Source organism: Sarcophilus harrisii, chromosome 3, assembly GCF_902635505.1.
Source record: "Sarcophilus harrisii chromosome 3, mSarHar1.11, whole genome shotgun sequence".
In the NCBI taxonomy this organism is placed as follows: Eukaryota; Metazoa; Chordata; class Mammalia; order Dasyuromorphia; family Dasyuridae; genus Sarcophilus; species Sarcophilus harrisii.
Genome location: NC_045428.1, coordinates 78,191,702 through 78,214,400, shown reverse-complemented (window position 1 = coordinate 78,214,400; position 22,699 = coordinate 78,191,702). Strand labels below are relative to the sequence as shown.

Here is a 22,699-nt window from a genome sequence, read left to right as displayed (position 1 = left end):
TGAAAGGGCACCCAAAGGGTAATCTAGGCTACTTTTATGCTGGCTGTCAAGGATTGCCAGTGTTACTCCTCAATCTGTTTTGTTCTTCCTCAGCAATGTTATTTCTCTTATCCTATGTTTCTTTCAACCTTTTCCTCTTTAAAAATTTATCATGTTCTAATCCCTGTTCCTGAGATCTCTGTTTTTCACTTAAGAGAGGCAGTGTCATATATTGAGAAGGGCATTGGATTTGGATTGAAGAGAAATGTTTAGTAATAAGGCTCTGACAATTATTTTGTGATCTCGAATTAGTCAATATACTCATCTGTGAAATGGAGATAATAAATCTGTAGTACTTATCTCTTAGACTTGCTAACAGGGTCAAATGAAATTATAAATGTAAAATTTTTCAGTTATAATAGGGAAAGAATTTATAAAGAATTCATGCTAAAGAGTTATTAGTTCAAAAATAGTTTGATACGTTAGCCCTCAGAGGATATAAAGAAACTCCTCCCTCCTGTGTATTCCAAATGAATTGTTTCATAATCTTAGTTTCCTTGTAGGGAAAAAAGGTGTCAATCATAAAAGAACTTCAAAGATATTAAATGATAACCTGATCATTCCAGGATATATGAACTGAGCATGGAGTGCTGCAGAGATGGAATAGAAAGGAAGCTATTTAGCACAAGTGAGATTAAAAATCAATCACAGAAGAGACCTCAGAACTGAAGTTCAGAAAAGAGAGGAAGTAAGGTGCTCTGGGCTACACAGTTAATTTAATAACAGAGGGAAGTCAAGTACATATCTTTGGAGTCTTAGAATAATTTGTTCTAGATTGGAGGAGTTTTAGAGAAAGGCAGAAAGGAGGACATTAACAGCCCAAAGGCAAGAAAATGACCAGGTCTGGTTGACCAGCTTGAAGGAGAAGCCAATTTATTTGTTAAACAGAGTTAAACTATAGTCAATAAGAGTTATTCGTTTATTGCATCCTACTCAAATGTAACTCACTGAGTTTGTGAAGCAGACAACCTGAATTGGAGATGTATACAGCAGAGAAAAGAATGTAGATCGAGGACATTCTCTTTATAGGAAAAAATGCCTTGCTTTAAATGGATAGCCCAAAGAGAGCTTTCTAATTTGAGATTCTCAGAGCCAATCCAGGAAGATAAGTACTTTATTAGATTACCCAAACCAAGAGGAATGGATGTAAGAGGAAATTTGAGATATTGGGACTGCTTAAAAGGACACACAAATAAATGAAGAATGGGGTTGTCTAAACACTCCTTTAATCACCTGTTTAGAGCACATAAGTCCTCCATGATGACACTGGGATGGGGGTATGAGGGCTAGGGATAGGGTGAAGAACAAGACAGTAGAGAGAACAGAAAACCCCTACTGCTGCCTTTATAACAGGAGACAGAGTCATGGTTCTGGACATTGTTAACTCCATGCATCAAAAGCAAGGCTTCTCAACAAACAATAGTAATGGAAATAACAATGGCTATTAGATTGTCTCTTATTCCAGCATCCAGTAGAGGTAACAATTGAGCAGAAAAGTAGAACTAGGAGGCTAGAGAGGGAAGAGAAGAGAGAAAGGTAGGGGGATGTAGTGCTCATGGAACAGAGAAGCTGCATTCCTAACTGTAATAAATTGTAGTTCAGTGGATCCCAGTGGAACTTAATAACACTGGAATAAAAAATACAATAAAATTTCCTTCTGCTTTAATACTGAATTGCAAAATCAGAGTTGTAAGGTGATTCAGCAAAATAAAACTTAAATTTTGCTTGAAGGCCTGTAAATAGAGGGAACTTGACTACCTCTTGAAGGAATGAATCCCTTCTATTTTGGATAGCTCTGTTAATACACAAGAATGAACAATGAGTTTAAAATCAAGGACCAGGGTTCAGATCTACTCTGTGACCTTGGACAAATCAATTAACATTCATAAGCTCCAGTTTCCTCATCTAATTAGATTAGATGAGCTCTGAAATATAAATTTGTTACTTGATAACAACTTAAAGCCATTTTGTACTCCTCCCCTATTTACAGCTAAAGAAACTAGGACCCAAGGAACTTAAGTGATTTGTACAGGATCATATAGGCAGCCTCTTGTCACTTATAGTTCTGTTCTCTGAGGACAAACTGAGATTACTGTCAAATTTCTCATTCCTAAAATATCTTTAGTAATCATATAGCATTTTGGAGGTTTCACAATAACTAAAAAAGTCTCCTGAACTCCCCAGATTATTTTCTGAATTAAATAAATATGGATGAAGGTACCTATGGAATAAATTGGTAGGAATATAAAAGAGCTTCATCTTTCAAAGTTTCCCATGTACCTATTGTTTTGCTTATAGCCCTGCTTTCAGAGACTCAGATTTCCAGAATGGATAGCACCAGCTATTTTGGAGAAAACTCTAGAGATTTTGTATGTGTACAGGGCAGTGATTGGTTAGCAACAATTTCTAGGGAGAAGAAATAAGATGGAGAAGAGGGAGGCATGGAGCTCAAAGAGAAGGCAGATCTTTATGTTCAGAAACAAACATGTGACTTACATTTATAGCCCCAGTGACTGAATCCAAAGGAACCATGAGAACATTGACTACAGAGATGCTTCTGGTGGTATGGACCTGTTATCCTATTATCCAAGTCTGTATCCATTTGGATGTGATAGCTTCTCACAAACACAAGCATTTCCAAATCAATATGAATCAGTTTCGTTCCCTTCTTGCCTCCCTTCCTTCTTCCTTCCTTTTCTCTCTCTCTCTCTCTCTCTCTCTCTCTCTCTCTCTCTCTCTCTCTCTCTTTCTTTCTCTCTTTCCTTTTCTTTCTTTCTCCATCTCCCTTTCCTTAGATAGATAAAGATATGCATATAAAATTGATTTAGCACATTTTTTTAAAAAGACTTTTAAGAAGGCTGTCTATACTTGCTATCTTTTTATAAGTAGGAAAACTGAGTCATGATCCATTGACCTCATTTTCCTCAGTCAAACAAGTCACACTTAGTGCTTGGAATAAACCCATCATTGTTTCCCAGTTTGCCAATGCCATGGACTACTTGGTCAACTGTATAAAAATATATTAGGGAATTTAGGTTTACATCTGCAAGTGTATGCTTACATTATCTCTTTTATGAATCCTGGGGAAATACATTTTCGATTAGATGTAATCTTCATTTCAAGACTGGTTTATATTTCAATTTAAATTGGGTTTTTGAGATGAATTGGAGCTTGCACAGGAGTTGGAAGGATCTCCTTGCAGTTTACTATAACTTCATCTATTTTCTGCTTCCAGAACTGCTACTCTCAAATGCTAACTGGGCTGAGAGCGACATCCCCCCACCTCTACCTCCACATCCCAATCTGGAATTGGACCTTGAAGATTATAACCATAGGTATGGATAAAATAGTGGGTGGGGTTTCTTTAGGGAAAAAAAAAAGTAACTTCACTGTAACTGCTCTTTTTATAGGTAGATAATTTCATATCAATGCCTGTTACTTTCATCTTGATGAAGATTTCGCATTATCAAACAATTTTTTTCAGATACCCTAATTTTAATGGGATGATAGTTAAGCATAAGATTATAAATGTTCACCTTGTACTTTCTAAAATATTCAAGAGCAAGACTACACTTCCATTTATGTTTTAAGTTTTAAAGATGTATGTAGCAGAAATTAAGAGAAAAAGTTTTATGTAAAGTCTTATTAGAAACAAAAGTTTATTTCTTTGGTTTTTTTCTGAATTGATAAAGACCATGGGGTATTTTAAAAGTAGAGAGCTATTCTAGGCGAGTTAATGGAACCTAAAAATTAAAGAAATGACATATATAATCCAAAAATATTAAAAAGAATACCCGATATTATATCCATTCTATAATAGAAACTAAAAAAAATCAATAATTTTTAGAATCACAAGAGCATAAGGGAGATTTACTAAGCATACACACCATTTGATTAGTTGAATTCATAGATTTTTTTTCCCCTTCTGATGAGTTTAAAAAAATCATTAAATTGTCCCATTGCTATTTTCTGTATTTATTATAGCTATTAAAAAACTGCATATTTCATACCATACTATGTCCCAAGATAACCCTATAAACTATCTTCAATTTTCTAATCTCAGCAGTGCTATTGTCATTTCTATTACTGTTTTTTTTTAATGTAATTTACCAAAAAGACAGCAACAGAAGTTGCAGTATTCTACAAGCTAACCAGATCAGAGAGTGGTGTTTCATATATATTTATTTCCTATTCATTCTTTGTAGCTTACCCTTTTCAAAATGTATTCATGGTCCACAATCATAGTTTCATGAACTAAATTCGCCCTCACAATTAAGTTGTAGTAAACCTTAAAGCATTTATATAAACATGAATAGTCATTTGTGATTATTATGGATCATTATTATCATAAACTTAATATGCCCAAAGTTAAAGTTATCTTTCCACTTCAAAATTATTCCCCTTCCAGAGCTTCCTTTCTGTAAAAGAGGCCACCATTTTGCCATTCACCCAAGCCAAAAAATTTTGAATTGTCTTTTATTTATCTCTCTAATAACATCTATTTTGCCTGCCTAAGAAGGTACTTTCCCTGGATGTTATATAAATAAAATACTCTAGGAGATCTGTTTTCAGTAAGAACTATAGACTGGTCTCAAGTCAGTTTATCTCAACCACCTCCCTTTCTTATCTTCTAATCTTACTGATGGCCTGCTTCCCTCTATGAACCGTATAGATAAATATCTTCTTGAAAACCATTGAGATATAAACCAAGCAGATAATATTTGGTCCCCTAAGGACTAAAACCTAAGATAGAATTGAGCAATTGCCTCAGGGATGATGCTGAGTCACTAAACTGAAAAGAAATATTGCTTGATTAGGGTCATTGTAACCTAAGACCTCTACTGCTTCCTTTCCTCACAAACTCACTGATACATGAATATTCTGGCTGAGAGCAAGCCCTATGTGCTTGAATGTCAGTGGAAAGGATACTGTGGTATCTGAGGATTTCACAATTGTTTTATTTTTCCTTCAAAATGTTTCTCAAATCAATTTCTTTCTCTCAATCTTAATCTAAGTTCTTAGACCTAAACCAAAGAAGGATTAATTTTGATTATTGCAATGGATTAGAGTGATGATAATTGACACCTGTATCTAGAATTATTTTTGATACTTGTATATAGAATTATATTTTTATAGGAAGCATGTGGTTTTTTTCTACAAAATAGTATTTTATTTTTTCCACTATCATATAAAGATAGTTTTCAGCATTCAATTTTGTAAGATTCTGAGTTCCAAATTTTTTTCTTCTTCCCATCCTTCCCTCCTCTCCTCCCCAAGATAGCAAGCAATCATGATCTGTACATAGAATTATCCAAATCCTGTCTTGCATCTTTTTTACTTAGCAATGAGAAATGTCTTCAGACTGGGAAATATAGGAAAAAATGATTAACAAGGGTTTGAAATTTTTACTAGGTGAGATTATCTTAAATGTAAGAAAGCATCAAGTTGGTCTCCTAATGAGCTTGTCACCTCTGCAGAATCACCTATATAATCTAGGAGACCAATGAGTACAGCAAGAGGTAAGGGGGGAAAAAAGTGATCAGCAGAGTCAGGAACAGGCAAAAAGTAGCAATTTAAATTTATGCTAAATCCCTTCTTATTGCTAACAGCTAAGAAACTTGCTAATTATAGAGCAAATTAGTTAAGAAAGAAGTGCCAGATAACTTGGAAAATGTGGGAAAGTCTGAAAGAAATACAGGAAAGACTATTATTTTAAAAATCTCATTCCGACCTGTTGACAGAACCCCTGGCACAACAAATTGCCTGTTTGCTTTGAGAGTCTCAGAGAACTGATGATCTTGGTGTCAGCGAGTTTGCAACAGGAATGAATGTTCAGGTGACTCTCTCCAGAGTCAAGTTACAGTGGGGGATGTACAAATATAGACTGGTCTCCATTTTGGAGGAAAATGAAGGGTTGTCTCTTTAGTTTTCAGTTAAATGTGTCCTGAAAGGAGACATGTTTCAGGAAAAAAACAGAGCTCCAAAAGAGAATGCAAGGGGCCTATTTAAAGCTACCAAAAAACTTATTAACCTTTGTCACTCAATGACTAGAGTAGAACTGTGCTCTTCTAGCAAGAAAGTCCTCATCATGAAGATCACCAGATTCTGCCAGAACAAAAAGCATTAAAAAATGAGAAATTCTTTCTCAGGAACCTCTTTCTCAAGAAGACCAAAGTTCTTCTCTATTTACTTGTCATGGACAATCAGGACTGCTGCCTTCTGAAACTTGGCAAACCTGCTAACCAATTCTCACTTCAAGTGATTCATGGGAAGATAAATGATATCACTAAAAGGACACTAGAATCTACCTTGAGGGAATTGTAGGAAGGAATCTCAGGCAAAAAACAGCACAGAGGATGCTTTCATCCCTGTTGTCATCCCTAGCTAGCTAAGAGCTTTTGAATAAAAATGAGAATATAGGAAATAAACTGTTTAACAAGATTTTTTTCAGCGAATGGGATTTGGATTTTTGGAGAGGACTTCAAACACAAGAATGATGGGTTCCTGAGGTAGTATGGACTATATCTAATGATGGCCAGGAAAAAAAAAATACACACACATATGCCTAGAGGTTCTGAGGATCTAATGAAAAAAACTTCAAACTGAAAATGGAAAAAAAGAAAGAAATTTGCTCATATATGTCAGCTAAGCCAGATGCTAGTGAGGGTAGCAAATATGATGACAGGGAAACTAGCTATGCAGAAGGGCACTAATAATACTCATGGCCTGAGGTGTCTATATGCATATGCACATTGTATGAGTAATAAACAAAGTGACTGGAGGTCTAAATACAAGGAATTAATTCAACCTGCTTGACAACTCTGAAACTTGAGAGCATGTTAGCTAACTAAAATACAGAAGTAGAAGGAATAAAGAAACATGTAAATCAAAGTGATACAACAGTGGAAATTCATGAACAAGAAGCACATTTGAGTAATCTCTCTGGGTGGGACAACAACAACAACAAAAATAATAAAAGCTAACATTTTGTAGCTGTCTATGATTTGTAAACATCATCTCATTTTATCCTCACAGTTTTCTCTGAGAGGTAGTTACTGTTATTATCCTCATTACACAGATGAAGAAACTGAGGCAGATAGAGGATAAGAGACCCTCCCCAAGGTGACACAGCTAGTCAGTGATTCAAGTTGGATTTGAACCTCAGACTTCTTGACTCCACATTCTATTCACTGCAGTTCCTAGGTCTCCCTGAGAAAAACAAAAGAAGCAATATTATGGTGGGAATCTAAAACAAAAGGAAGAAACAGATGATGAGTTCTACAAGATAGCAAAACTTGGAAGTAGAATATGGTTGAACTGAACAATTTGGACATCTCCCAGAACTCTCTAGCTGCTAAAAGCATAACAGCTGACAAATGTTTAACTTGATTTCATATCATTTCATTCTTCAGTAGAAGAAAGGATCAACAAGGAAGATGATTCTTCTGAACCTTATGCTGACTAATAAGGAAAGATCTATTGTCTAAGTGGAAATACTAAGAACCATTCCTTGTTGATATTCATGAGAGATCAAGAAGGGCAACACTGGAATAGTTATTATAGTTTGAAATAATCTGTATATTTTGGGAGAAATGTAAGAGTTTAGGGAAAATAGAGAAAACATCCCATGGCCCTTAATTCTATATGAGAAAATTGACTTTATTTTAAAAAGAGTCTATTAAAATAAAATTATTTTAATAAGATAAAGAGGACTGGCTAAAGAGACCAGTATAGTTGGTCAGGGAACTTCTTTTTTTTAAGAGAAATGTATAAAAGATGGAAACAGGGCAAGTGAATACTTTTTTTCCTGTGTTTTTTTTTTTTTTTTTTTAATGAAAAGACTAGCTCATGGAGTCCTGTGATGAACACCCACACATTTTCTTTTTTTCTCACTTAATATTTTTTCCAATTACATGTAAATCTAGCTTTCACCATTCAACTTTTTTGACAAGGCAATTAGGGCTAAGTGACTTGACCAGGGTCATACAGATAGAAAGTGTTAAATGTCTGAAGATGGATCTGAACTCAGTACTTCTGACTCCAGAACTGGTGCTTTATCCACTGCACCATCTAACTGTCACTTAACATTCACTTTTATAAGATTTTGAGTTCCAAATTTTTGTCTCTCCCTCTCTCCAAATCCCTCTACCCAAGAAAATTATACATATACAATCATATTAAACATATTTCCACATTAGTCATGTTGTAAAAGAAGAATCAGAGCAAAGGGGAAAGCCATGAGAAAGCAAAACAACACACAAATAGTAGGCTCTGATTTATATTCAATCTTAATGGGGTTTTTTTTTTTCTGAATATAGATGACATTTTCCATCATGAGTCTTTTTGAAGTGTCTTGGATCATTGCATTGCTGAGAAGAGTGAAGTCTGTCACACTTTATCATTTCACAATGTTGCTATTACTGTGTACAGTATTCTTCTAGTTCTGCTCACTTCACTCACCATCAGTTCATTTAAGTCTTTCCAAGTTTTTTCTGAAATCTGCCTATTCACAATTTTATCCTTGTGAATAGAAAAAGTTGATGCTTCCAGGAAATACTAAGGGTAATAAACAGGATTTTTATAATTGTGTTGTGTCAAGAGTAAAATCAAAGAACGACTAAGACTGATGATGGTAGTGGATGAAGTGATAGCAATTGATGCCAGAAAGTAGAACTATCCAATCTCTAGCTAGCATTTTTACATACCAGTAAGAATATTGTTATATCTGGGAAACATGGGGAAAAAATTAACACAAGATCAAAACCTTAAATAAATGAGGTAATGATAAGAAAGCATCTAGTTGGTCTTAATGAGTTCAAGTCACATAGTAACTTGTATTTTGGAGTACTGAAAGAACCCATACATAGAAATGGTGAGCCATTGTTGATGATGACCTTTGAAACATCATAGTGAATAGAAGAGGTACTGAAAAATTGGAAATGGGAAAAAAATTACTGACTTTCAAAAAGCAAAAGAGGGTGTGTTCTTTAAATTATAAGCTTGTGAGTTTGACTCATTTCTGGCAAAATTCCCAAATGTAATATAGGAATGGCAAATCTCATGATATGCTTGTGGACCAAAATGGATATACATAGGATGGATTATAGTGTAGTTAATATTAATAACAGAGTAATAGCTGACATATGTTACTTAAAAGTTTGCAAAGAGCTTACATTATCATAATAGTTTCTTCCAACAGTTCTACAAGATACATAGTGTAGGTATTATTAGCCTCATTTTATAAGTGAAAAAATTGAATCTCAAATGGATTGTAATCTACCACCTCACTTACACAACTGGTATGTGCCAAATGTAGCAATTTGAACCTAGATCTCTCTTGACATTTTACCCATTACTTTGTCTAGTGTGCTACATGGCCTCTCAACTCAGTGGATTTTGAAGTGCTTGAAACAACTGTATTCAGAATTTCAATCAATTAATGGATTGAGGACAGCTCAAGATTTTTTTTTTCCAATGCAGAAAGAGCACCAAATAAGCCTGCATTCTAGTCTTAGGTCTGTTACAGTAACTTTAGATGAACCATTTTACTGCTTAACCTCAGTTTTATTATCTGTAAAATTTTAAGGGAAGAAAGTGTTCTCAGAGTTTCCTTCCAGATCTCAAATCCTATTTTTCTGATAATTCTAGGGTGCTGTTATATGGAAAAATGTGTGCTAAGTGGAATTAACATTGACTGAATGACCCAATGCAAAAAATAATGATTGTAAATCATTGTCATCCTAGAGAATGGTGTCTATCAGGGTGCTGTCATTGTCCCTTCTTCAGGGCTATGTCATCAGCAGAGACCTGGATGGAAACACGGATATCATGTTATAAAGTTTATGTATGACACAATGCAGAAAGGCATACCTATTTGGTTAATAATAACTGAATGGGGATCCAAAACATCTTGATATTCTAGAATTATGAGCTAAATATAATAAGATAAAAACTTTCATAGATAAATATAAATACCTATATTTGAGGGGGGGAAATGAATGTTAGAGTTGTGACTAGGAAATTACTCATATCAAAAATACTTGGGGATTTCAATGAGCTTTAAACTTAGGAGAAAAATGATGGTATATAGAGGATTGGCTTCAGAATTAGAGTGATTAGGATTCAAGTCCTGCTTCTAAGACATGTTAACTGTGTGATTCTAGACAATTAATAAGGACAGTCTAACAACAACAATAATAATTAGTATTATTTTATTTTTATTATTTTTATAGCTATCATTTATATACTGCTTGAAGATTTTCAAAACATTTTGTAACTATCGACCCATTTTATCTCAAGAAAAAACAACTGGGAGATAGGTACTATTATTATTATTCCCATTTTATAGATGAAGAAACTGAGGGAAACAAAGTTTTACAGTATTATATAGCTATAAAATGCCCCTAACCATCTCATTAAAACTATACATTGAAAAATGTTTGCCAATCTGTATTGATTGAGGGAGTTTCCTCACTGGCAACTCCCTACATACATGAAATTATAGATCTGGACCTCAAGAAGGGAAACCTGGGATAAATATCAGTGTGTGGAAACCAAAAAAGCTAAAGTGGTCTTAGGCTAGATACTCAGAATAAATGAAGTGTTATTTCCTTTGTACTTTGTTCTGTTCAAACCAGATCTGGCATATTGTTTTCAATTCTGGGTGTTTTAGTGAGGAAAAATGTGAATAAGCTAACAAGCTGAAGTATATCCAGAGGAGGATGACCAGGATGGCAACTGGAATCAACTAAGCTATATGAAGATGGGTTAAATGAACTGGGGATGTTTACATGGAAGAAAAGCCATAGAAGAATAACATATCTTTCTTCCCATTGTTTAAAAAAAAAAAAGGAAAGAAAAAGATTGATTTTTTTTTGTCATCACCCCCCCTCCCCTCTACTCAGAAATCAGAAAAAGGAACAAAGAACAGAATTTGCAGATGCAGATTTCCAGTCAATAAAAGGAAAAATTTCTTAACTCACAAAGCCAATCAAAAGTTCAGAGGGCTATGTCATACTTAGGCTAGACAGTCAATAAGTTCTTTCTAGATCTAACATTTCTGAGATTCAGTGAAGAGTCAGAGCAGAAGTGTCAAAACATGCCTCCTAAGAGGTCACTGCCTATAACACTGTCCAGTGCAATCCAGATCAGATGAAAATATATTGGAAAATGTTCGAAATAAGATAAATAAAAATACAATAAGCTATAAATCACATTACATAGTAAAAAACTAAGTCAAATAAGTGATCCATAGAGATCATTATATATAGATAAGTGGCTCCTATTTCTAGTTAAGTTTGGCCACCTTGAGGTAGAGAATAAGTGCTAATAATTGTCTTTCTGTGTGTATAGGTGGGAGGCTCAATGGAGAGAGAGCAATGGACCTAGAGTCATGAAGACCGTAATTCAAATCTGGTTTCAGGCAATTACTAGCTGTGTGGCCCTGGACAAGTTACTTAACCTTGGCTGACTTAATTTCCTTATTTATAAAAAGGATGTATCAAGAAGGTTCTAAACATAAAGAGATAATATTTGCAAAGCAAATGCTAGTAGTAATGATAATGATAGTTATGGTGGTGAGGATGAGGATGAGGATGATGATAAAAGGCACTCATGTTTTTATAAGATTTACCTAAAAGGTAAAACCAACAATCTGTGATGACATGGCAAATGATGGTTTTGTCAAAATATAAGCTAGTCATTGAGGGGGAGATGTTGTTTCTACCCAAGAAAAATCTATTTATGACTTTTAAGTTGGTTAGTGCATATTGTTGAAACTACACTTTGTATCTAATGGGAGAGTCCCATCAAATTAGTCTATAATTTAGTTTGTAATTTAGACATATTGCATATGGAATCAAATGTAGAACTGATTTAGAAAAACCTGGGAAATTATGCTATGTTTTTCTTGAACACAAATTCCTCACTGCCACCAAAGTCCATTTATTTCACTTATTGATGATAACAGTCACAGACACAATTCACCTTTATACAACCATTTAAAGTTTACAAAGCATCTTATTGATGTTACCTCATTTGATCCTGATGACACCCCTAAATAATGGGTCCTGCTCTTATTCTCATTTTAAAAATGAGGAAACTGAGTCTCAGGTTTATTGAATTGCACAGAATCACACAGCTTGTAAGTGACTGGGGTCAGATTCCTGATTTTAAATCTAACAGTGCATCGCTTGTTCCTTAGTGCCTCTCCCCATGATGTTTATAAGGATGCAGACCATGGAATGACATGATCTGAGGAGCATCAAAATGACAAATAAACCAAAGGCAGTGTTGCCTCACATAACAAGGGCAATCATGGTCATACGTTTCCAGCATATTACTAACAATGACTTTGCTCTCAAGAAAAGGTAAAGCAAAGACATTCTCTAGGATATGTATGACTCAAAATGGAGGGGTCATGTGGTGATAATAGAAGATGATTGATGGCTCCAGTACCACACTGATAACTGAAAGATTTGTTGTGTGGTTTATGGGGATACATGACCAAGAAAAAATTGCTTCAGAGGAGAACTGCCTAGCCCTGCTTTGAGAAAGGTAGTCCCATAATGATGACCAAAAAGATGCCCATTAGAATAGGAGCTTTTTAAGCTTTGTTTTTGCCTTGGTTGTATACCCAGTACTTAGCACACTGCCTAGCTCACAGTAAGCATTTAATAAATATTTGATGAGTAACTGATCATTTTGTTCAGATGGCTTTTGAACTCAAATCTTTATTTTTATCTCACTTCTAAAATCTCAGACACCACAAGAGTTTTGTGAAAATGACCCTTCTAGGCATCCAATCTGAAAGTCTGAGTAGCTCTAGCCCTTTTTATGATTAACAGTTTTATATAAACTATTCAGGGCAATTAGTATAAAAAGTACCTTACAGGTGAAGTATTTTTCATTCATTTTAAAAAAATGAAAATTTGTTTATTCTCCTGGACATCCTTCATGCCATATAGAAATAGAACCTCTACTCAAGGACCTTTTTTTGGCCAACCTTTGTGATCCATCTTGACAGCCACCTTGATTTCCCTTTCCATCCAACTGCTCACCAGGACTTCATTATTGTCTCCAGAAACATATCTTATTACAAGATCAAATAAATTCTAATTCACTCCTCCTCAATGCCTTCTGTGTCTGGGGCTCCTAGAAAGCTCCTCCCATATCCTCTATTTAAGGAGGGGGCCCAGACCAACACATCATCATTTTCCACTTGGTTGCAAAGTCTGGTACTCTCCCTCCACTATCTTATCCCTTTTATTTTCATTACATTTTTTGTCTTCCCCTATTAGACTGTATGTGACTCCTTAAAAGAAGAGATTGTTTGTTTGTTTGTTTGTTTGTTTGTTTGTTTTTCTAAGTTTGTTCTGCTTGTTGCCTTTCTTTGAATCTGGAATGTGGTAAGTGCTTTAAAAATGTTGATTGACTGAGTGACATTTATGTTTTACCAGACAAACGAGGCCTTCTTTTTTTTTTTTATTGAAGGCTTACTTTGAAAGAAATAGAGCAACCATTAAAAATTGTAGTTGACCCATTGGAATAAAAATTGGATTTTATCTATGACATTCTCTAGGACTTTAAAACCTTTGTGGGTTGCTTTCAGGAGGTGACTGACATTTTTTTCCATGATTCACTTTATTCTCTAACTCTTAATAGATCAGTGTAGTTTTCATTTATGATTTCTTGAAATGAAGTATCCAGGTCCTTCCTTTCTTCTCTCTCTTCCTTCTTTCTTTTCTTCCTTCCTTCATTTCTTCCTTCCCTTCCTCTTTCCTTCCCTCCCTCTCTCCTTCTTGTAGTTCAGAAATTCCTTAAGTTATATCTCCTTGACCTTTTTTCCCTAGTAATTTTTGACAATGGATACCTACATTTTCATTTTCTTATATTTTTTTCAGTCTTTTGATTGTGTTTTGATATTTCTTGGTGAAATCATTTCTTTCCATTTGGATTATTCTGATTTTCATAGATTCTGTCTTTTGAATTAAGTTTACCATTTTGTGTCACAAAATATTTTAGCTGAGTTTAAGTTTTGGGGATGGATAGACAAGTAATGGAAAACCTTAGGAGGTTGAGAAATATTAGAGACATTCAAACACTGAGAAAAAAACAAAGAAAAATTTATTTTTTTTATTTTCCCAAACATGCAAATATAGTTTTCAACATTCACCTTTGCAAAATTTTGTGTTCCAAATTTTTTATCGCTCTCTCCCCCTCCCCTAGCAGTCTGACATACGTTAAACACATGCGATTCTTCTAAACATATTTCATATTTGTCATGCTACACAAGAAAAATCAGATCAAAAGGCGGGGAAATACGAAAAAGGGGGAAAAAAGCAAGCTAACAAATAACAACAAAAAGTGAAAATACTGTGCTTTGATCCAAATTCAGTCTCCAAGGTTTTTTACCTCTGGATGCAGATGGCACTTTCCATCACAGGATTATTGGAACTGCCAAAGAAAAGTTTAAAGACAGACATTCTAACCATGACTTGGGGTGAGGAGGTTGAGGGAGGGGGAAGACAGGCTCATAGCTTGATCTCACACATATATACTTTTTGCAGAGAACTTGACTGTGAGAAAATGATACTAAAAATAAATATGCTTGGAGAAGATTCTGAAAATAATAATAATGATAGCTAACATTCTTGTAATATTTTAAAATATTTCTTAACCATTATCTCATTTTATCCTCAAGTAACCCTGGGAGGTCAGTGTTCTGCAGACAGAGATAAAATGATTTACCTAGGGTCACACAGCTGACAAGTGTCTGAGACCAAAGACTTGAGTTTTGAACTTGAATTTTCCAAACTCTTAAGTACAGCACTTTATCCATTATACTGTGTAGCTGCCATCAGTTTTCCTCAAAGATGCCCTTTGGAATTCTTGAACTTGATGATGGCTCCACTGTTATTTTTTAAAATTCTTCTTATCAGAATCCAAACTCCACGAGGTTGAATCTTACACAGAAATGGTCACTCAATTGATATTTGTTCAGTAATCAAATAAAAGAATTTAAATACTGGGCAAATATAGGGTTTTGTCATTGGTATGTAGTACCTGGTTAGGCCTTAACATTGCAAAAATATGTCTTTATAAAGTCTGACACTGCCACACTCATTCTCAATCATTACCTTTAATTTAGTTATTTAAGTTACAACCAGAACCTTACAAGAAGTGCTTCCCCCCCAAAAAAAAAAATCCTCAATAATAGATGTCACAAAGTCCATAGGCTAAAGCTCATAGATTTTATTCACAGAGTAGCCTCTCAAGTCCTTGCTCAGAACATAATTATTCTTTCTTTAAATGTGATCCTAACAAGTTTAATTATCCCCTCTCCCACCCTACAGCAAATGAAAAGCAATAAATCAGCACAGGAGAAGGAATAATACAAATAGGATATTGACAATAAGAAGAGATGACAGCTAACTAGTACATAACAAGAAAACCCATTAAAAAGCAATAATTTATTAAAAAAAAAAAAGAAAGAAAGAAAGAGCTTGGACTCTTAATGACTGATGACATCATGGTTTATAGGCAATGACTGATGTTTATAATAATGACCTTGAATCATCAGGAAAAAGTTAAATCATGTTCAGGGCATTCTGATGAAGAAGTCAAAAGAGCCTGATTGTACTTTAGGAAGTTTCCATTCAAAGCAGTTAAAATTGAAAAGGTTCCTCCACTTAAGGATATAAAAAATTAACACAAATTCATAGCTACATAGTACTGTAAGATTTACAAAGTACTTTTCTTACCCCCCCCAAAAAAAGGATTTTAGTATCATTTTAAAGATGAGTAGGTCCACACATTACTATTACTATTAAAACGATAGTAAGTGATCACACCAGGACCCAAACCCAGAAAATTAGAAGGTATTCTGACCCCCAATCCAATCACTTTTCCCATCACATATAGTTCAAAAAATTCAGATGCATAGAATCATTCATTCCTTAAGCATTTTCTCTTGAGTACCAGGTGGTACAATGCATCCTTTCTGGAGTTAGGAAGACCTGAGTTTAAATCCAGCCTCAGACACTTACTGGCTAGCTATAAGACCCTCCCCCCATTTTTTTTTTCACTAAATGATGGTTTTACTTGGATGTCACCTACCTGCTTTCAGTCTCTCTCTAATCCATTGCATTGATGCCAAAGTGATCTTTCTACAGCACAGGTTTGATCTTTTTAGGTCTGATCAAGAATCTCCAATGGCCTGCCTGTGGCCTCTAGGATAAAATATTAAGTCTTTTCTTTAGCATTTAAAACCTCCATCTGTTCCAGTTTATGTTTCAAATTTATTAAGTATTCTTCTTCATGCACACGGTAATCTAGCCACACTATCCCAAGTGCTATTGCATGTCTCATCTCTCCATCTTTCCAAAGGCTGTTCCATGTCTGGAATGTACTTCCTCTTCACTTTTGAGAATCCTTGTCCTGTTTCAGAATTTAGCTCCTAGCATCTCTCTCTTGAAACCATGCCTCATTTGCATACCTACTAGTCTGCCAATCACCTACCCAAATTACCACCCTATGTTTACTTGGTATATTATTTATATCTATTTTAGGTGTACAGGTTGTTTCCCCTAGTACATTCTAAAGTTTTTGAGAGAAGGGAGAGTTTTGTTTTTATAAACAGTTCTTAATACTTAATAAATGTTTTTACATTGATCAAAATTGAATGAAATTAATGCTTACTTTAATTTTCAGAATATTCAATGCTAGAATGTCTACAAATATCTTTTGTACTTTATAGAGTAAGAAGAAATTTTTCTCCAATAATTTTCTTAAACTATCTATCTTCCTCTCCCAAAAGGGAAGTAAATGAAATATTCATCAGGAATAAAATACTTTGAAATTTGCTGTAAGTTCTAGAAAATGTACAATAGGTGTTTGATCTGTTTTGTGTCAGCATCTTCAGCTGGATTTCTCTTTCTCCCTCCCCCCAACTTCCTTTAGAATAGTTGCTGAACTCTGCACAAACATGAATGTTTGGGGCATAAGAGTGTGTGTGTGTGTGTGTGTAATAGACTTAACTATGGTATTTTTAAAAGTAAAACCAAACCAAAACAAGATAAAAATCTCCCATACTCATCAGTCACATAGCAGGTGACATTCATAGAAAGGGATGGAATTTTTTCTTGTGCTCAAACTCTCACATGCTCCTAAGAAGCACAATCTATCTAGGAGTCTCCTTTCAAGACATAATACTTAGCAGGACTGGGGGACCTTCAAAGCAGGGCTTTTGCCTGGAGATAAACTAGAGGAGAGTCTCCTCTCTCCTTGACATCATATATAGTTACAGAAGAATTCTACTTCACAAAAAGCAGCAAAAAGTAAAACAGATGATCTGTAGTGAATATTTTTATTTAACTGTATACCATGTGATAGAATACACGTAAATGGCATAGAAGCTACAGAATTAATGATTGATTTAACATGGGCAGACAGAGTAAGGAGGGGGTTTGCGCCTAATGGGAACTTTTCAAGTTATTTCTTGAGGATTTTCACCAGTATCTAAATATTTTGTATGGCTTCCTTCCACAGCCCAGTAGGGGATTCAGCAGTATATTGTACAGATCAGCAAATAAACTTCAGATCCCTGACATCAGCCAAGCAGCCTGAATCAATTCATCTGAAAGCCTCAAAGAGCATGGACCTTGGTAAGAGAGGGTGGGGTAATGCTTAGATCAACTTTTTAGCCTTAGTACATTTATCTTTTTGAATTCCCCACTTTTGTTTCTTAAAACATACCTTAGGGAGCAAGATCTACTGAAAATAAGAGGAAGGTGTGGTGATCATCAACATTTTTTGCCCTCAAGTTTATTAGTATATATTGGATTCCCTACTGTCTAGGTGGAGGGGAGTGGGGGGAAGAGAGAAAATTTGGAACACAAGATTTCGCCAGGGTGAATGTTGAAAACTACCTTTGAATATATTTTAAAAATAAAAAGCTATTTAAAAAAAACCCAAAACCTTTATCCTTACTAGATTGTAACCTCCTCAAGGACAGAGATTATAGTGTTTTTCATCTTTGTATTTCCAGTGACTAGCACTTGATTGTAAAGAACATGTACTAGAATATGGAATGGAATTGGATTAAAAATAAAATTTTTTAAAAATTTAAAAAGAAAAAATATATTTTTGTCTCCACTCTCCCATAAACTGAAATTACCCTTAAACATTTTTAAAGGATTAATTTTTTGAAGTAAATTACATTATTGTCCTCTGTCTTTTTTTTTTTTAAGAAATTAAACTAGATTCTGAATGTTAGCTCCAGAAAGAACTTTTAGATCATCTAATCCCAAGTCTTTACTTCTCCCCAAGTCATGCAGCTAGATAAAACAAATTAATCTAATCTCTAGGTCCAGTGTGCTCTTTAGAGTATATCATAACTAATGTATTAGCTTAGAAGAAAGATAATATGAGTTTGTTTTTGTCTATGTAAGTATTAAAATTCATGTATCTTAAAATTCTTGGAATAAGGCCTTCCTATCCTGGGAAATAAGACCTCTTGAATCCAGTGAGAAACAATTGAAAGAACCTTAGTTCTGGAATACCGCAATTTGGATTTATATCCTACTTGGACATGTATGTAATCTAACCTTACTGGACCTCAATCACTTTGATGTTATAAGTAGGTCCCTTTAGTCCCCTGATCTTTAGGTGGAGGGGGGATGACCCTGAATCTTGTGTCTTTGGCCCACCATCCTTCACCCCTAATTCACCAGGAGATTACTCTTTTGCCACTGCCCTTGATTTATCTGGAGGTTTCTCCTTAGCTTCAGGTCATGGGAATCAATATGTACTCCTTAGCCTTAGGGGATAGAAGATGGGCTAAAGCTGTATTCTGTCTCTCAATTCTCTGCTGTTTTTCTAATCAGTATCCTAGCCAGCTGAGAATTCTCAGTGTCACAATAAACCCTTTTTTTGGCAACTTAACTTGAAGACTGGTACTGCAATCTTTCGCAAAACCTGTAACATTGATCTGGGGACCCCCAAACGCTGTTAGGGTGTCTCATCCCTCAACAACCTCATCAAAAAAGGAGGAGGTTGAACTACAACTACCAAGGACCCAGCTAACTTCTTGAGCTTTCATTCTATAATCCCTTTCAGTATCAAACCTTTATAATTTTTTTTTTCTGCAATTTTCTTCCCATCACCTACATCCTGCCAGCCCTTGGGATTCTGCTATTTTCTTCCACTAGCAAACTTTAATAATTGGTTCAATGACCACTCCCCTCATTCCCTTTTTTTTCCAGCACTTTCCTGGGTTTCTTACCATATAGCTGAGATTCCAAGAAAGGAAATCAACCATTTTTCTTATATCATGTGCCCCGTTGCCAAAAATAATACACAACCTTTCTTAGTTTTTCTTTCCTACTCCACTTGGTCGAGAGCTAAATGCTGAGGAATACAGTTTGTAACTTCACAATAGTATTGGAAATAAATCCTGACTCTCCATGTTAATTCTAGGAAACTAGGTATATCCTTAGATCTCTTTTCCTTCTTAATTTGTCCCTTCAGGCAGATCTTGTCCTTGATGTTACCTTAGTTCTTCTGATTTAGCTGATTGATTCATTTAGCCAGGTTGTTTGCAGTCCACCTCCTCAAATCTGTCTTGTTAATAACTTCACTTTCTGATGTGCCTAGAGCCTGGGGCATATAATACTCTTAGACATTCCCAACCCAATCTAGCTTCAAGGACTAGTTGCTGAACATATGTCCCCAAGTACCTCCTACAAGTATACATTGGCTTATTGAAGAGATTCTTTCCCATGTGGACCTAGAAGCTCTTTCCACCATGGATTGTGGATCTTACTTTTTTCTTACTCTTTTCCTTTACCTCTCAAGGCTTCATCCCCTGTGAATTCTTTCTTTTACTCACCTATGACCTGCCCTCTCAATTCCTGATAGATCTGCCTGAAGCAAATTCCCTTGCTGCATTCTCACAGCTAATTCTACCTTTGATGATTAAGTGACCTCTTCTGCTTTCTTATTTCTAAGGCAGATGTCATGCCTAAAGTTCTTGGATCTTAGCCTGAAGCTGAAACTTCATTCCCTAAACCTTGTTCTTTCTGGTCCCACTACTAATATGGTTTCCTTCCAGACCAATGAACTCCTCTTAATTTTAGGGATTTTCCCCAAGCTGAGTTTTCTGGAGTTTGTTGATTTTTACTTGTTGTGTGGCAGTGATAGCCTGCCTCTACCATATTGAATTCTGGGTGTTCCAAGACTTCTAGCTTATGGGAGCATCTCCTTTAAATAACCATAATTGTGAATTATCTGATGTGAGCAACTGAGAGGTATATGTCTAACTTCAAGGATTTCTGGTCAGGTCATCCTCTTAAAAAGATGACATGCAGGGGAGCATTTTCTATTGAATTCATTATAAGAAAGTTGTTAAAGAAGTGGGCAAATTTAAACTAAATTCTGAATAAAATGTTAATTGCGTTTGGAATGCTAGCAGGCATTGAACTGCAAAGGTTCTGATTTCTTGAGATAACATATTGCATATTTCATTAGTTACAAGAAGAAAACTGAATTGTATGGAATGCATCTAATGGCTTAATAAATAGTGCTTCTCCATAACCCCATCTATAATTATTCAGACAACATCCAATCATGTTGAAACCAGAGAAATTGATTCTTTTTTTCTATAAGCTAACTTGATCATAGGACATTTTCCCTCTAATCATATAGAGTCAGGGTCTGGTGGAGAAGCAGTGGGAGACTGCCTTAGATCATACCAGTGATCACAGAAGAACATTTGCAAGGCCAAAGGCCTTTAACAAATAAAGGGTGTAAAGAAGGTCTTTTGTCACTATCCATTAAGTCATTTCTATAAACGGTAAAGAGTATGTCAGACTTACAAAGTATCTTGCAAATTTGTCCTTCAGTCTTTTATCCTCCACTTGAAGAAGGTCAATGGGTGATGACTATTATTAATTGCTAGTGGAAAATTCTAATTGCATTTTGAGAATCTAAGGAGACAAAGGGACTGATGTAGCCCGCCAAAGATCTTGGAATCAGAAAAAAATCAATGGAGTCTTTTATAAAGTAAAAAGGAGGACCTCAAGAGAAAACAATGCTGGATATCAGTTACCAAAAATGAAACAAGACCCTCAACTAATTGAATTACTCCAAGAACCTAAAACTACCTCTTCTCCAATTTTTAGTATTTCTATATCCATAGATATTTAGTGATAGAAGCTACCTTAGATATCATCTGGTCCAATTTTCTCACTTTATAATTGTGGTAAAAGGAGTCCAGAGAAATCATCCCCAAGATCATACAAACATAAAAGCTGGTATTGTGTGGCAGATCTTCTAACCCCAAACTCAGCCATCTGTGGACAGATTGCTTTTGAAGGTCCTCTCCTGTGTGATAAAATAATTCTTACTTTAACAAGCTAGTGCTTGTTGCATTCTAGAAGTGCCATCCTCGGAGGAAATTATTAATACTTATAATACATTTTCTATTTAAGAAAAAAAATCATATAGATCATAAAGTCATTTTTCCTTAGCATATAAATGCCAAACCAAAAGTGTTGGATAAGGTACACCAGACAACAGCAGCAGTTAATACCATATTCTAAATACTTTTTAAAAACCCAAATGAAGCATAGCAATCTTCCAGAAGGCTCCAGATATTAATGTTCTAGAAAGCCTTTGGAACCAAGATGGGTATATAGCTCCAAATTTAAGTGACTCCAATAGTTCTTGTAACCTCATTGTTCTTGTATTTGGCCTTCTTCCCTCTAAGGGGAGTGATCCACTCAAATTTCATTAAATGTAAACTCCTTCAAGATTGGACTACCTTGTGTTTTTACTTTCCATAATTCTATCACTTCATAGTTGAGTGCATAACTATAGTAATAATAGATAATAATAGCATTTATTGACCCAGAGGTAGCACACCAATTGTACTAGTGTAGAAATGACTTTTTCATTACTTGGCAATGCTCAGAGCTCTTTCATTTTCCATTCACAAAATGAATAATTATTGCATATATATTTTATTTGTGTGTTTATTTAAACTGATATCTCTGAAATGGTTCTCAATTTAATGGAAATTCTATTCTTTAAAGATTGAAAATATTCCTCAAAGGGACATTGTAACAATGGTTTTCAAATGATCAGCCAAAAATATTCCATTTATTATGCTATGTTTTAGAAGCTTCACACACACACACACACACACACACACACACACACACACACACACACACACACAAACACATCTATCTTTCTAGCTAGCTATCTTGTAAAGAGAGAGTGTGAACGAACTGATGCTGAGTGAAATGAGTAGGACCAGGAGATCATTATATACTTCAACAACAATACTATATGATGATCAGTTCTGATGGACCTGGCCATCCTCAGCAACGAGATCAACCAAATCATTTCCAATGGAGCAGTAATGAACTGAACCAGCTACGCCCAGAGAAAGAACTTTGGGAGATGACTAAAAACCATTACATTGAATTCCCAATCCCTATATTTATGCCCACCTGCATTTTTGATTTCCTTCACAAGCTAATTGTACAATATTTCAGAGTCTGATTCTTTTTATACAGCAAAATAATGTTTTGGTCATGTATACTTATTGTGTATCTAATTTATATTTTAATGTATTTAACATCTACTGGTCATCCTG

The 22,699-nt window shown here is 35.0% G+C and overlaps 1 protein-coding gene across 1 annotated transcript in view; it reads left to right on the top strand.

Moving 5' to 3' along the window:
- Positions 1–22,699, top strand: part of PARD3B (par-3 family cell polarity regulator beta) — a 740,364-nt gene that overhangs the window by 257,817 nt on the left and 459,848 nt on the right. Inside the window, exons 12-13 of the mRNA XM_031961171.1 lie at positions 3,275–3,374; positions 17,587–17,702. Coding sequence (XP_031817031.1) covers positions 3,275–3,374; positions 17,587–17,702 — 216 coding nt within the window. The remainder of the gene's footprint in view (positions 1–3,274; positions 3,375–17,586; positions 17,703–22,699) is intronic.